This window comes from Cibotium barometz, chromosome 60, assembly GCF_041138505.1.
Source record: "Cibotium barometz isolate CiBa-2024 chromosome 60, ASM4113850v1, whole genome shotgun sequence".
Taxonomy (NCBI): Eukaryota; Viridiplantae; Streptophyta; class Polypodiopsida; order Cyatheales; family Cibotiaceae; genus Cibotium; species Cibotium barometz.
This window is the reverse complement of record NC_141105.1, coordinates 11,489,192-11,502,568: the sequence shown is the minus strand read 5'-3', so window position 1 is coordinate 11,502,568 and position 13,377 is coordinate 11,489,192. Positions and strand designations below refer to the sequence as shown.

At 39.8% G+C, this 13,377-nt stretch overlaps 1 protein-coding gene across 1 annotated transcript; it reads left to right on the top strand.

The window, feature by feature from the left end:
* The first annotated feature begins 4,640 nt into the window (after positions 1 to 4,640).
* Positions 4,641 to 10,915, top strand: LOC147604981 (putative cellulose synthase A catalytic subunit 5 [UDP-forming]). The gene is made up of 14 exons (XM_086794265.1): positions 4,641 to 5,222; positions 5,540 to 5,735; positions 5,907 to 6,121; positions 6,253 to 6,370; positions 6,463 to 6,658; positions 6,858 to 7,124; positions 7,215 to 7,560; positions 7,644 to 7,781; positions 7,880 to 8,005; positions 8,093 to 8,305; positions 8,406 to 8,688; positions 8,774 to 8,970; positions 9,047 to 9,397; positions 9,743 to 10,915. The coding sequence occupies exons 1-14, from the start codon at positions 5,148 to 5,150 to the stop codon at positions 10,328 to 10,330; spliced, it is 3,309 nt and encodes a 1,102-aa protein (XP_086650391.1). The 5' UTR covers positions 4,641 to 5,147; the 3' UTR covers positions 10,331 to 10,915.
* The last annotated feature ends 2,462 nt before the right edge of the window (positions 10,916 to 13,377 follow it).

The window sequence follows — 13,377 nt, the reverse complement described above, 5'->3', positions numbered from 1 at the left end:
AAATTGAGGTAAATGGAGTAAGTTGATGGCTAGATGGAAATAAATTAATGAGAGAAAGTTTTAGAGATTGATTCTAGATACAATTAATGAGCATTGTATGAAAGATTTATGCCACATGATTAAAAAATCAATGCATGTTTGCATGTTATTTAAACTTAAACATACAATAACAACATCTTGACCATACACATAAATAAATTCCATATGTATACTTTATGACCCAAAAAGAGAATAAGGACAAGGAGTATGAAGCAATAGACGATACACACTAGATGTAAAAGTAGAAATGGCATCATTGGATTTGATATATTTGAAATAAGGGGTAAACACTTAAAAGTATAATACTACAAGCATTATGAGATGAAAAGCACTATAAGATAATTGTTTTTGTTAATCAAAAGGAAAAATTTATCGAAGTTGTTAGTCAAGTTTGACATGTGTTACTTGGCATATAGTATAATCATGACACTTTAAAGCATCAAATCATGATGGCGGCCAATCAAGAGCTACCATTTTATTATAACCATGCATAATAATGTGTATTTAATGTATGATATTAGTAGTTGAGTACAAGTTCAACAATCATGATGCATTTAGAAGTGCAAAAGCTCGGATTGTATGTCAACACATGAAAAAACAAGGAAGAACAAGTGAAACAACACCAAAGTTAAGGGCTTTACATAGTTTTGGAAACCTTAAGATTCTTGACTAGATTTTCTCATTATCATGACATTAAAAAAATGAGAAAAAAACATACATTTAAAAGTGCTAAAGCTTGGATTGTGTGTCAACACATGAAAAAACAAGGAAGAAAAAGTGAAATATCACCAGAGTTGAGGGCTTTACATAGTTTTGGAAACTTTAAGATTCTTGACTGGATTTTCTCATTATCATGACATTAAAAAAACATGCTTTTATAACATTTGCAAGGAAATTACTCACATAAAACTCCATGTTTACTTTTAGGCATTTACCTAGTTTTATTTGTGGTCATATTTTGTTATGTAGTTGCATACAAGGGATGCTTTCTACTATTGCGGATGGAGCCATTTTGTTATGTATTTTCATACAAGTGATGCTTTCTACTATTGTGGATGGAGCCATTTTGTAGCAAGAGTGGTCTTTATCAAAACCAAGGTGAGTTGTTTGGTGTCATTATTGGTGCCTAACAAGACTTTATCAAGGTAGTTAAAAAATGTTGTCCCATTATTGTGAACATGCTTCTCTTATGAAATAGAAGGATAGGACACCCAAGGTACTAACAAGCAAGTGCCTAATTTATTTTGTGAAAGTTGTTAAATTTACTTGAGCACTGCATGCTTTTTAAATACTTTGATATTAATCTTTAGTCCCTCTTTTACAAGTTGGGGTAGAGAGTCTACCTCATTTGCGCCACGTGTTTTATTGCATTATTGAACGCCGACACTAGAGAAGACCAAAACTCACATCTTCCAAAGAGAAGTTGAAACATTATAATCTTCTTTGTGAATATAAATATCCCTATACTTTTCAATACTAAGATGGAATGAATTTTGTAACATGCACTAAAAGTTAGTTAAAATGGGAGCAATAATAAAATTGAAAGGGAACGTATATCCATTTGTTTTATAATGTGGCCCGCTCTTCTAGCTTTCATAACAAACAAAAAGGGACAAATACTTTAAAGTATGGTCTTGCCATTGTTTATTTTTCTTGAGAGGAATAGCATTACAAGCTTTGTTGCATTATTATTTTTCTTGAGAGGACTTATTGCATTACAAGCTTTGTTTTATCTTCTTGAATGAAAGTTAAACCTTTGTGCTTGTTATAGAATCCATTGATCACTTTTTTTTTTGTATAAAAGCTAAAAGTTTGTGCTTGTTATAGAATCCACTGATGATCACTTTTTTTATGTGTCATCTTAGAATTGACATGATTTGTTAAGCTATATTTGTTATTACAAGACATCTCTTACTAATAAAGAACTTAAGCTCTGGTCAAGGATAGTTAATATAAATATTTACTTATGAAGGGGAGAATATATACAAAAGTTATGTGTGCTCATTTTATAGTTTAGAATGTTAGGAATCAAATATGCATTAAAGTTTTTTATGGAGCTATATATATTTCTCAATAGTGTTTTGTCATTCCTTTGACTAATTATTCATTAATTTATATTCAATCAAAGAAAAGTGTTTAAAGCTCTACTTGTAGTTTAGACTCAGTTTAGAAAAGCTCAAAACCATATTTGAATGTCATTGTCATTTGCTCTTAGTTTATAAGTTCCCAAAGTATGACTACTTTGTGAAGGTTTAACAATGATATACCTTTTGGTGTGCGTTGAAGAATGACACGAGCAAACATGTGTGTTGCTTTGAAGAAAGACACAAGCAAACATGTGTGTTGCTTTGAAGAAAGCAACACAAAACAAAGAAATTAGCTTTGGTTCTCCTTACACACAAGTAATTTAAACTTTCTACCCTAGCATGGGCATGATCCTGATTGTTCACCACAATTTAGTCCTTTTAGAGTACCCCCAATGAAAATGTTATTATTATTATTATTTTTTTGGTGGAGTGCTTGAAAACAAAGGTAAGGCATGAAGGTTGGTGCATTCCTGGAGATAGTTTTAAGTGAGGAGGTTCTAGCTAAGATTTAAAAAATGCTTTTAGTGCAAGGGAAGGGCTCTTGAATCCCAAGTTCTAATATCACTTGCTACAAGTGCTGGGACGCATAATTGTGTACGACTATTATAAAATACATTACTAGTATTAGCGCTAGAAAAAAACCATCCTTGAGTGTATTTTTCATGTTTGATATCAAAAAGAATCAGTCGAAATATTGGCTTGCTCTCAAGTAAGGTGTTGAGATGTTACAAAGTTTAGTTATTAAACTGGTTGAGGTGTAGATTTTTGAAGGGAAAAAATAGCCAATACTTTGGATAATACACTGGTCTTTCTTAAAAGAGAGAGAGTAATGTCAGGGGGCTCAAGCTCGAGTGGTCTAGCCCGAGCCATTCTACCCTAACCAAGCGAATGGACCAGGTTCAAACCCTGACATATGTGGCGTGTGTGAGAGGTGCGATGCTTGCATTGCATCTCCATAAAGGGGCTTTTGAAAAGAGAGAGAGAGAGAGAGAGAGAGAGAGAGTAATGGGCTTTTCGAAGGGAAAAAACTTGAGAATACTTTACTCTTTCTTAAGAGAGGAACAAACAAGCAAAGGGTTACAAAGGCAGCGTAATAATAGTATGGCTGAGCTATTACTACGTAATTCATTTTGCAGGAATCGAGAGGTGATGTGTCACGCTTTCCTCACAAATGCAGCAAAGGAAAGGGGCGAGTCCCGCGCAGAGCTGACCTGTCAGAGTCCAAACCCTAAAAACGAAGAAAAGAGGAAAAGTTGGAAAGAAGAAAAAAAACATTATAAAAATCTCCCGTACACATTTACTTCTCCGGTCTCTTTGGCGTTATTTGGTTTTTTTTTTCCCTTTCATTTCTTCCACCAGGGTTGTATTTCTTTATTTTAAATTATATATATATATATATTTTTTATCATGGCTTGAATGTAGATATATATATATTTTTTATCATGGCTTGAATGTGATTGAATGTAGATTCAATCACAAGTCCCATCTTGCTCGCACATAGGAGATTTGAACCCACAACCTAGGGACTCTCGAACTCCATTCTAACCCCTCCACCAGTAAATTTCCCATCTCGCTCGCACAGAGGAGATTTGAACTCACAACCTGGGGACTCTCAAACTCCATTCTAACCCCTCCACCACTAAATTCTTCTCATTGGCTGCTTTGTGCAGCTTTTCCTTTGAATCTTTTCTTCCCATTCTCTCATTCGTTGTTCCTCCTGCATGAGAAGGTTTTTCATCAGCGAGGAGGATGCCCCTACTAAACCTGAGTGGGACACGGATAGTGGAACCTTGCAAACCCCACTTCTTTGCCGTCGGGCGTGGCTCTAATACACAATCAACATAAATTTAAGTATAATCTAATAAAAGAATGGACCTTTCTTTTTGAGGTCACTCAACAAAAGAATTCTTTGTATGTACCAAAATAAAAAAATCTGGCAATTTTCGTGTTTAGTAAAGAAATTGAGACTTGGGAAAAACCTTTCATCTCAATTAATCTTTCGAGGTTACACAACAAAAAAATTCCCTTATATTTAAAAAATAAAAGAATTCCCAATTTTTGTGTTTAGTAAAGAAATTGATGCTAAGGGAAAAACAGGGTTTGTAGTGTATTTTCTTGGCTGAAATTAAATAATCATAGTTAAATTTGGGCTATGAAGGGATAAAATTTTATGTATTCTAGTTATACTCCCCCAATTATTTTCATTTATAGAGTTACGTCCCGGTTACTTTTTAGCTTTACCTTTATTTTGATTGGTTGAAGAAAAAGAGACGCATTTGTTATTAAATTTTAGTTTGAAAGGGAAAAAAACTTTTGAGAATATTATTACAAATATTAAACTTTTTTTCATTAAGCTTATGTAAAAAGAATTTCGACGAGTTTTCTGTTTAGAGAACTTGTTGAAAGAAAATAGATTTATTTTCAATTAATTAATGGTTAGGATGCTCTAGATTATTAAAAAAAAAACAAGATTTCGCCCATTTTATAAAAAAAAAGAAAGTGGGATTCGCATAAGATGCTAGCGATAGGAGTGCCGGCAGCCGGGGGTGCCCGAGAGTCCGCCGGGCAGTGCAATGAGGAGAGCGCAGCTGCCCGGGAGGGGCCCAGGAAGCCCGGGGGCAGCATTTTGGCATCCGTCACTTGTATCGTTCGTGGGGGTCCGATTGAAGTAAAACTCACCCACCGACACTTTGCTTGGTTGGCTTGTCGTTCTCCCGCACACTGTTCACCATGTAGCCCCCGTTTCTTTACAGTGATTGCTGGCCTTCCCTGCACATAGCAGTCGTAGTATCAGCACTTGTTACCTTTCCCTGTTGCCTTTTGCCTCGCCATGCCTCCCTTTGCTTGCCAATGCAGTCTCCCACCATAGCTCGCCCTCCTGGCTATTGCGCTTGGTATGCCTACCACACATGCTTGATCTTGACCTCCCCCCTACCTTCCCCCCTTCTCCCCTTGTAGAGCTCCCCGTTCCCCTTGCCCTTACCACACCTCTGCTTTAGCTCTGCCTTCGAGCCAGTATCCATGGAGGCAAATGCAGGGCTCATCGCAGGATCTCACAACCGGAACGAGCTTGTGGTCATCGGAGCAGAAAGTGGAGTAAGACACCCCCCTTTTTTTTTTTGTGTTGCAGCCATTGCAAGCCCCTGTACCTTCACAACATTGTGACGGCTTTTGTGCTGCACCTTCACCACATTGGGGTGTCTATGGCGTGCAAGCATCTGCATCTTCAGTACATTGTGATGGCCATTGTGTCTTCTGTTTAGTCTGCATGTGCAATGTGGGTTCCTTGAGTTTCATCCTCACTTGGCTTCACTCATGCTCTCAGTCATATCCATGTGCTAAAGCTAAGCTTCAATTCTTCTGAAGGCCCTGGCTGTAAAAGCTGATGTGCCCTCCCATTGTTCTTCTTGCAGAGGAAACCTCTCTCCCGGCTTAGTGACCTCGTTTGCCAAATCTGTGGAGATAATGTCGGGCTCACATTGGAAGGAGAAGTTTTTGTCGCCTGCAACGAGTGCGCCTTCCCTGTTTGCCGATCTTGCTATGAGTATGAACGTAAAGATGGGAACCAGTCTTGCCCTCAGTGCAGGACTCGATACAAGCGGCTCAGAGGTCTCCTCCCTGTGTGATCCTGTTCAAAAAAATGCATGCATTTCTGTGCCGACTCGGCTTCAGTCCTAACACACACGCAGTGTTAATCTTATCGCAATTAAGGATGTGTCTTGATTGTACTCAGGGGCAGTGAAGACCTATTCTCACTGAAACTGTATAATGTATTGCCAGGAAGTGTTCGGGTGGAAGGAGACGAAGAGGAAGAGGACATAGATGACCTCGAGAATGAATTCGATTATCCATACTATGACAAGCAGGACAGGCATCACATTGCAGAAGCCATGCTTCAAGGGCACATGAGTTATGGACGTGCTAGTGACAACGATATGCCTTACAGGATGCAGACAATGCCACCTGCTGTCCCACTTCTTACAAATGGTTCCGAGGTAATCTGTTCTGCTCTTCATGCTTGAATTTGTATCAGAAATTCAATCAATTGAGAGTTCCTGAATCATGCAGAGCCTTGTAAATCAGGTTAGTTTGGTAATGTTCTGATTCAGATGGTGACTCTGTGCAGACAGCTGGAGATCCTCTTGGGATTCCACCTGAGCATCATGCTTTGGTAGTGCCCCCTTCAATTGGAACTGGTGGCAAAAGAATCCATCCACTTCCTTACTTAGAATCTAATCTGCCAGGTGCAGTTCTCCCTTAGCTGAAACATGCTCTCATCTCACTGAAGTAGCCCACATCCTTTTTGATAGCTCATGTTTGTGGTTTTTGCTCACAGTACACCCAAGACCGCTTGATCCGAGCAAGGACTTGGCTGCTTATGGCTTTGGAAGTGTCACTTGGAAAGAAAGAATGGAAAGTTGGAAAAGCAGGCAGGAGAAATTACAGGTGATGAGGACAGATGGAAATCAGGCCCTGGCTGATGGCAAAGGCGGTGAAGATGGGCATGATGCAGATGATCCGGATCTGCCCGTGTAAGTAACAGTGAGTTTGTGATGGAGTCATATCTATGTCCCCGAAGGATGCCTACTGCTTGATTACATTAGTAGATGATGATAATGTCTTCAACATGGGTTACTGCATGTGAGCCATGCCACTTACTGGGTAGTGTAAGCTGAGTCATTTAGAGTTGGCCATTGCTCATGTATTGTTTACACTCATTCTTTTGATCAGGATGGATGAGGCAAGGCAGCCTTTGTCCAGAAAGATTCCAATTCCTTCAGCTCGGATCAACCCATACCGCATGATTATTGTTTTCCGACTTGTGGTGCTAGCTCTCTTTCTGCGCTATCGAGTTTTGAACCCGGTTCCTGATGCGTTTGCACTTTGGCTCGTATCTGTAATCTGTGAGATTTGGTTTGCCCTGTCGTGGATCCTAGATCAGTTCCCCAAGTGGCTTCCAATCACCCGGGAGACATATTTGGATCGGCTCTCTTTAAGGTATTCTTGCACGAGTTTCTGTGTATTGTTTTTGTTTAGGCACAGTTCGAAGTCCTGTGTTAACCATGCCTTGTACCATCATTTGGGCAGATATGAGAAAGAAGGCCTACCCTCTCAACTAGCAGCTGTCGATCTTTTTGTGAGTACCGTGGATCCAATGAAGGAACCTCCCCTAGTCACAGCTAACACAGTGTTGTCCATTCTCGCCGTGGATTATCCTGTTGACAAGGTGACGTGCTATGTATCTGATGATGGAGCAGCCATGCTAACTTTTGAAGCTCTGTCAGAAACATCTGAGTTTGCCAGGAGTTGGGTCCCTTTTTGTAAGAAGTTTAGCATTGAACCTCGTGCCCCAGAGTTCTATTTTTCACAGAAGATTGACTATCTGAAGGACAAGGTTCATCCTTCCTTTGTAAGAGATCGCAGAGCAATGAAGGTAAGAGCAGCCTCCGTTATGCACTTTGCAGTCTTTTAATTTGAAAGATTTTCTGTTGTTAACTGTTTTCCAGTATCTTGCAGAGAGAGTATGAAGAGTACAAAGTTCGAATGAACTCTTTGGTTAGTAAAGCTCACAAAGTTCCTGAGGATGGATGGACAATGCAAGATGGGACTCCGTGGCCGGGAAACAATGTCCGAGATCATCCAGGAATGATTCAGGTATATGGATATTTCTGGCTAATCTGTGTGTGGTTCTCTTGTTCGTCTCAAGTGATGTCCTCTGCGAGAGTCCCAATTTTTTTGTGCAATATATGCAGGTCTTTTTAGGACAGACAGGTGGCCATGATACTGATGGGAATCCACTTCCTCGGTTGGTATATGTTTCTCGTGAAAAAAGGCCTGGGTTCAACCATCATAAAAAAGCTGGTGCAATGAATGCCTTGGTATGGGTTTTACCTTCAGCATTGGAGTGTCTCACAAAAAGAAAAAGGCAGCAGTTTTATGGCTAAGGTGAGTGCTGATTTTTGCAGATACGGGTCTCTGCAGTCCTTTCAAATGCGCCTTACATTCTGAACTTGGACTGTGATCACTACATAAACAACAGCAAGGCGCTCCGGGAGGCTATGTGTTTCATGATGGACCCTCTTCTTGAAAGGAGGGTTTGCTATGTGCAGTTCCCTCAAAGGTTTGATGGAATTGATAGGCATGACAGATATGCAAATAACAACACAGTTTTCTTCGATGTATGTTACTCTTTTTTATTTTGATGGCTGTAAACCTGCTCACTCCTGCACTCCTCCTTTTGGATTCACACTTTGATTAACTTGTAATCTATGTATGTAGATCAACTTGAAAGGTTTAGACGGAATCCAGGGTCCTGTCTATGTTGGCACCGGTTGTGTGTTCAGAAGACAAGCACTGTATGCTTATGATGTGCCCAAGAAGGAAAAGACGCAAGGCAGGACTTGTAATTGCTGTTCAAGCTGGTGCTGTGGATCTCGAAAGAAAAGCAAGAAAGCAAAGTCCAAACCTAAAACTGAAAAGAAAAGGAGATGGTTCAAAAAGAAAAACGAGTCTACTGTTCCGATCTTCAAGAATTTGGAAGATATTGAGGAGGGAGTTGAGGGTAAGTGCTTGTCTGTAAGTCCCTTTTTATGAAGATTACCAAAGGTTGGAACTGCAAGGGGTTAATTGTGGCTGTTCTTCTACAGGGTTTGACAGCGAGAAGACTTCACTAATGTCCCAGAAGAATTTTGAGAAGAAATTCGGGCAGTCGCCTGTCTTTGTTGCTTCAACATTTTTGGAAAATGGTGGCGTCCCAGACAATGCCAGTCCTGCTTCACTTTTGAAAGAAGCTATACATGTGATTAGTTGTGGCTATGAAGATAAAACTGACTGGGGCAAAGAGGTGAGCCTCCTACACTCGGTGATGTTTTAGTACAAGAATGTGCTGTTAGGGTCTCACTTTGTAATTTTCTTGTTAGGTGGGCTGGATTTATGGTTCAGTGACAGAAGATATTCTGACGGGTTTTAAGATGCATGTTCGTGGGTGGAGGTCTATTTATTGCATGCCTAGGAGGCCTGCCTTTAAAGGGTCTGCCCCAATCAACCTTTCTGATCGACTCAATCAGGTGCTTCGTTGGGCGCTGGGTTCTGTGGAGATTCTGTTTAGTCGGCATTGCCCGATCTGGTATGGTTATGGAGGTGGTCTGAAATGGTTAGAGAGGTTCGCTTACATCAATACCATTGTCTACCCATTGACATCGATACCCCTTGTTGCTTACTGTACGCTTCCTGCCATATGCTTACTCACGGGGAAGTTCATTGTTCCAACGGTAGGTTGTCGACTCCTCATGCTGCAAGGCTCTTGTATTTTGGTCAAGTATCTATGTTGTTTATTAAACATTAGGGAAAATCAACTTTTTTTGTAGGATGTTTACATGATCCTCGAATGTGCCTGGCTGCTTGATGCATTGTTGTTTTTCTTAGCTTTGGCCTTCAAAAGTCTGCTAGCTGTCTGCTAGGAATTGTTGTTAGAGAGAAGGGTAGAAATGTGTGGTAGATCGTCAATGATGATGGTATCAATTTTATGTCTCAAATCTGGGTGGTTGCATGGCTTTGGCTTTCTCGTGCTTTCTTTTCATTGAGCTCAATTTTCATGCATCTCTGTCATGTTCCAGATTAGCAGCTTCGCTAGCCTCTGGTTCATCGCCCTTTTTGTCTCCATTTTTGCAACTGGTATTCTGGAGATGCGGTGGAGTGGGGTAGGGATTGATGACTGGTGGAGAAACGAGCAATTTTGGGTCATTGGAGGTGTTTCAGCTCATCTCTTTGCGTTGTTTCAAGGCTTGTTGAAAGTTTTGGCAGGTATTGACACGAGCTTTACAGTGACATCAAAAGCAACAGATGACAATGATCAGTTTGGAGATCTCTATGCTTTCAAATGGACGACTCTTTTGATTCCTCCAACGACCCTTCTTATCATTAACATGGTTGGTATAGTCGCGGGGATCTCCGATGCTATCAACAATGGGTACCAGTCATGGGGCCCTCTGTTTGGGAAATTGTTCTTCTCCATCTGGGTCATTATGCACCTGTATCCATTCCTGAAGGGCCTGATGGGCCGGCAAAACCGGACACCAACCATTGTGGTAGTATGGTCTATTCTGCTAGCTTCCATTTTCTCACTTCTATGGGTCAGAATCAATCCATTTTTGCCAAAACAGCAAGGACCCAATTTGGAAGTCTGCGGTTTGCAATGTGATTAGTGTATATGATTTGTATGGTGTGAAGATGCTGTCGTCAGAGAAGTGTCGCATCGTTGCCACAGCAACGTGCACTAGCTTCAGTGAGGCTAGTGGCGTTTAGTGGGATGTAACGAGGGATGGTAGCTGCAGGGACAGGCTTTTTAAGGTTATGCTTTTCCAGCTGATGACCAGGTTTTCTAGATTACGGTTTGCAGCTGATGACTTGCCTCAGAATGCATTAGCTGCTGGACAAGGTTGGGTGGAACTGTTTGGATTGACCAGCCTTGATCTCCTGCCCTGGTAGGAGCCTGGTTAAAGGCACCACAGCAAACTGGAGCTTATATCAGAGGTTCTGCAGTGGTCAAGATGGTGGTGAGGATACTGTATATAGAGTCAATTGTAATTCATCCTAATTATTTTGTGCAATAAAAGTTCAGGCCTTTGGTCTGATGAAGCTAGGAACCCATTGCGATGATACCTCCTAAGTATGCAATTCTTGGAAGCCCATTAGTTGGGCTGTCTGAAGGATTTTTCTTGGGGGTGTAGTGATGAGGTTGTGTACTTAAATATTTTGTACAATTCTCAAGAGTAATCTGTGTTCTGAAATTGGGAGTGTCTCACAAACTGTGCAAAACTTCTACCATGTGGGTTCTGTGGGCTCTCTCTCTGGTTGGAGCTTTGATGTATTGCGTGACTGTGTGGAACTATTGAAACGGTCGGTGGAAGCTGAATTATTATGGAATTATGAATCCCCAACGTTTCTTGCCAATTATTTATTGATTTGCCAAGCACGGGTGTAACGCAATGTCACACTCGCGGCTCTTTATGGTTTTGTATGACAGCGAAGTGAGATCTGATTTCCCAAAAAAACAAAAAAACGTTACATGCATCAGTGCAATGATGATGATTACACGGGTAGTATGTACTATAACATCAATGATGTACCCTCTGTGCATTATGCCCCCCCCAAAGGTACCCATCAATGACATGGATGTTTGGATTGTGAATATCTCCCTAGTGAAAGGTTTTTGAAATGAATTCCACACAATGTTAAGGAATAATAAATTTTACACACCCCCAGCCACCCACCTACCCTTTGTTCACTTTAAAGAAAGGACATATTTCCTTTGTAGGAAATTTTACATGCACCCGCACACGCGCGCACACACATCTTTTGTTGTTCATTTTAGCATTTCAACAAAGGGTACACATAGAGATCCATTCTCAAGCAATTAGTATCACACACACGTGTAAGTCCCTTTCTTAAGCTTTTTGTCAAGCAATTAGTATCATACACTCCTATAAGTCCCTTTTTTAAGGTTTTTCTTGAGCATTTAGTTTCATACACTCGTATAAGTCCCTTTGTTAAGCTTTTTTGTTTAACCCTAACTATCATGTGTACTTGACACCATATCATTGCTGTCCAACTAAAGATGTCAACAATTCTATGGATTTCTTACAATGTTAAAACACATACTTAGCTTCCTCACAATTGTTTAAACACATATGTAGCTTCTTTTCTCCACATTGGGTTTAGCACACATTAATAATGGCCATGTCTCGTGACCTTCTTTGTTTAGCGTCCTTTCTATTTTCCATTTATTTAAAATTCATACAAATAATACCTATTGATCTCAACTACTATAGCAATCAATGTAATTATCCTAATTAGCTACATAAATGAGGCAAGTAATAATCCTATTTAAACAAGCCTCTACCTATTGTGCATCAATATTCCATTGTCTTCTTTTTTGTTGCCTTGAATTTCAATCACCATCATGAAGGATCTCTAGCTCAATAGGACTCCTGGCCTACAACGTTGAATTAGTTTTACTAGGTGATCATTAGGGATCACCAAGACCAAGTTGAGGTTTTCATGATTGTGATCATCCTTTGACCATGAAATATGTACACCATATCATGCTTGGTTGCATTTGACACTCACCCTTGATTCAAATCTCTAAACAAGACTCAATGCATGTAGCATCGAGTCTTGTGCTCTTAGGTCTAAAGCAATGAGCATCTCAAAGCTTTGCAAGATATTTCATTTCGGCCATGCAATCATGAAGAAATTTGTATTGTGTAAATCTTTAACAATTGAGATGGTTGATCTTGCCTTAAAAGAGCCTCCAACAACCTCATTTGGGGTTGAATCAACTGATAGAATTCCAAATAGAGGTCAATCCCAATCCTTCTCCAAAGATGAAGGATATATTGTCAAAAGCAATTGCAAAAGGAACCAACCAACAAGCAATGCAAATCCCCCATTTTGTGGGTCAACCATGTCTTTTGGTACATCCTTAATCACCTACAAATATTCTTTCCTATGGAGCCTTTTAGTTTGGATTTCCAAATTTCCCAAGTAACTATTTTTGGCCTTAGTTACTCCCCCCCCCCCCCAATTTTAGGGTCATTCTATTGGAAGTTGTCACATATGTGGCCTTCTATATGTTTACATCCCACAAGTCCATATTTCACACCCTAATCTTCTTTAGACAATAATGCCTTGAGGATGAGATAAAGCAATCCAAACACCCATTATTCAATGCAAATCTTTAACAAAAAGACTTGCAATTAGAAGTAATGAATTCTCCTAAAGTCATTAAGTCCATGAAACTCTAATAAAATGACTTTGAACCATATAGGAAACTCTTAAGGAACATGACCTCTCTTTCTCCTTTTCCAAATCACCTTATCTCATGGGTATTTACAAAGCCCATGAATAGTCAGCTAGGGACCGCGCCTGAGGGGAGGGGGGGAATCTTACAATGGCTTACTAATGTCCATGATTGTATTTTCTCTGACCTTCCCATATTTATCACATCACGGCTTAAAGAGGCCAAGAAAGAGCTATTTCTTACAAACAAATCCATGTTGGACTCTAATTTTGATTTTATGATAGATATATCCTATGCTATTTTTTATTATCTATAGTGATGATGTAGCTAATTGTTATGAGTCATGAAGAAAAACACAGCTTGATTGATAAGTTTACACAATATATTTTTCATTTTACCATTCGTTGGTTTTTATAATAAGAATGATAAAACACTCCTTTGACTCTTTCC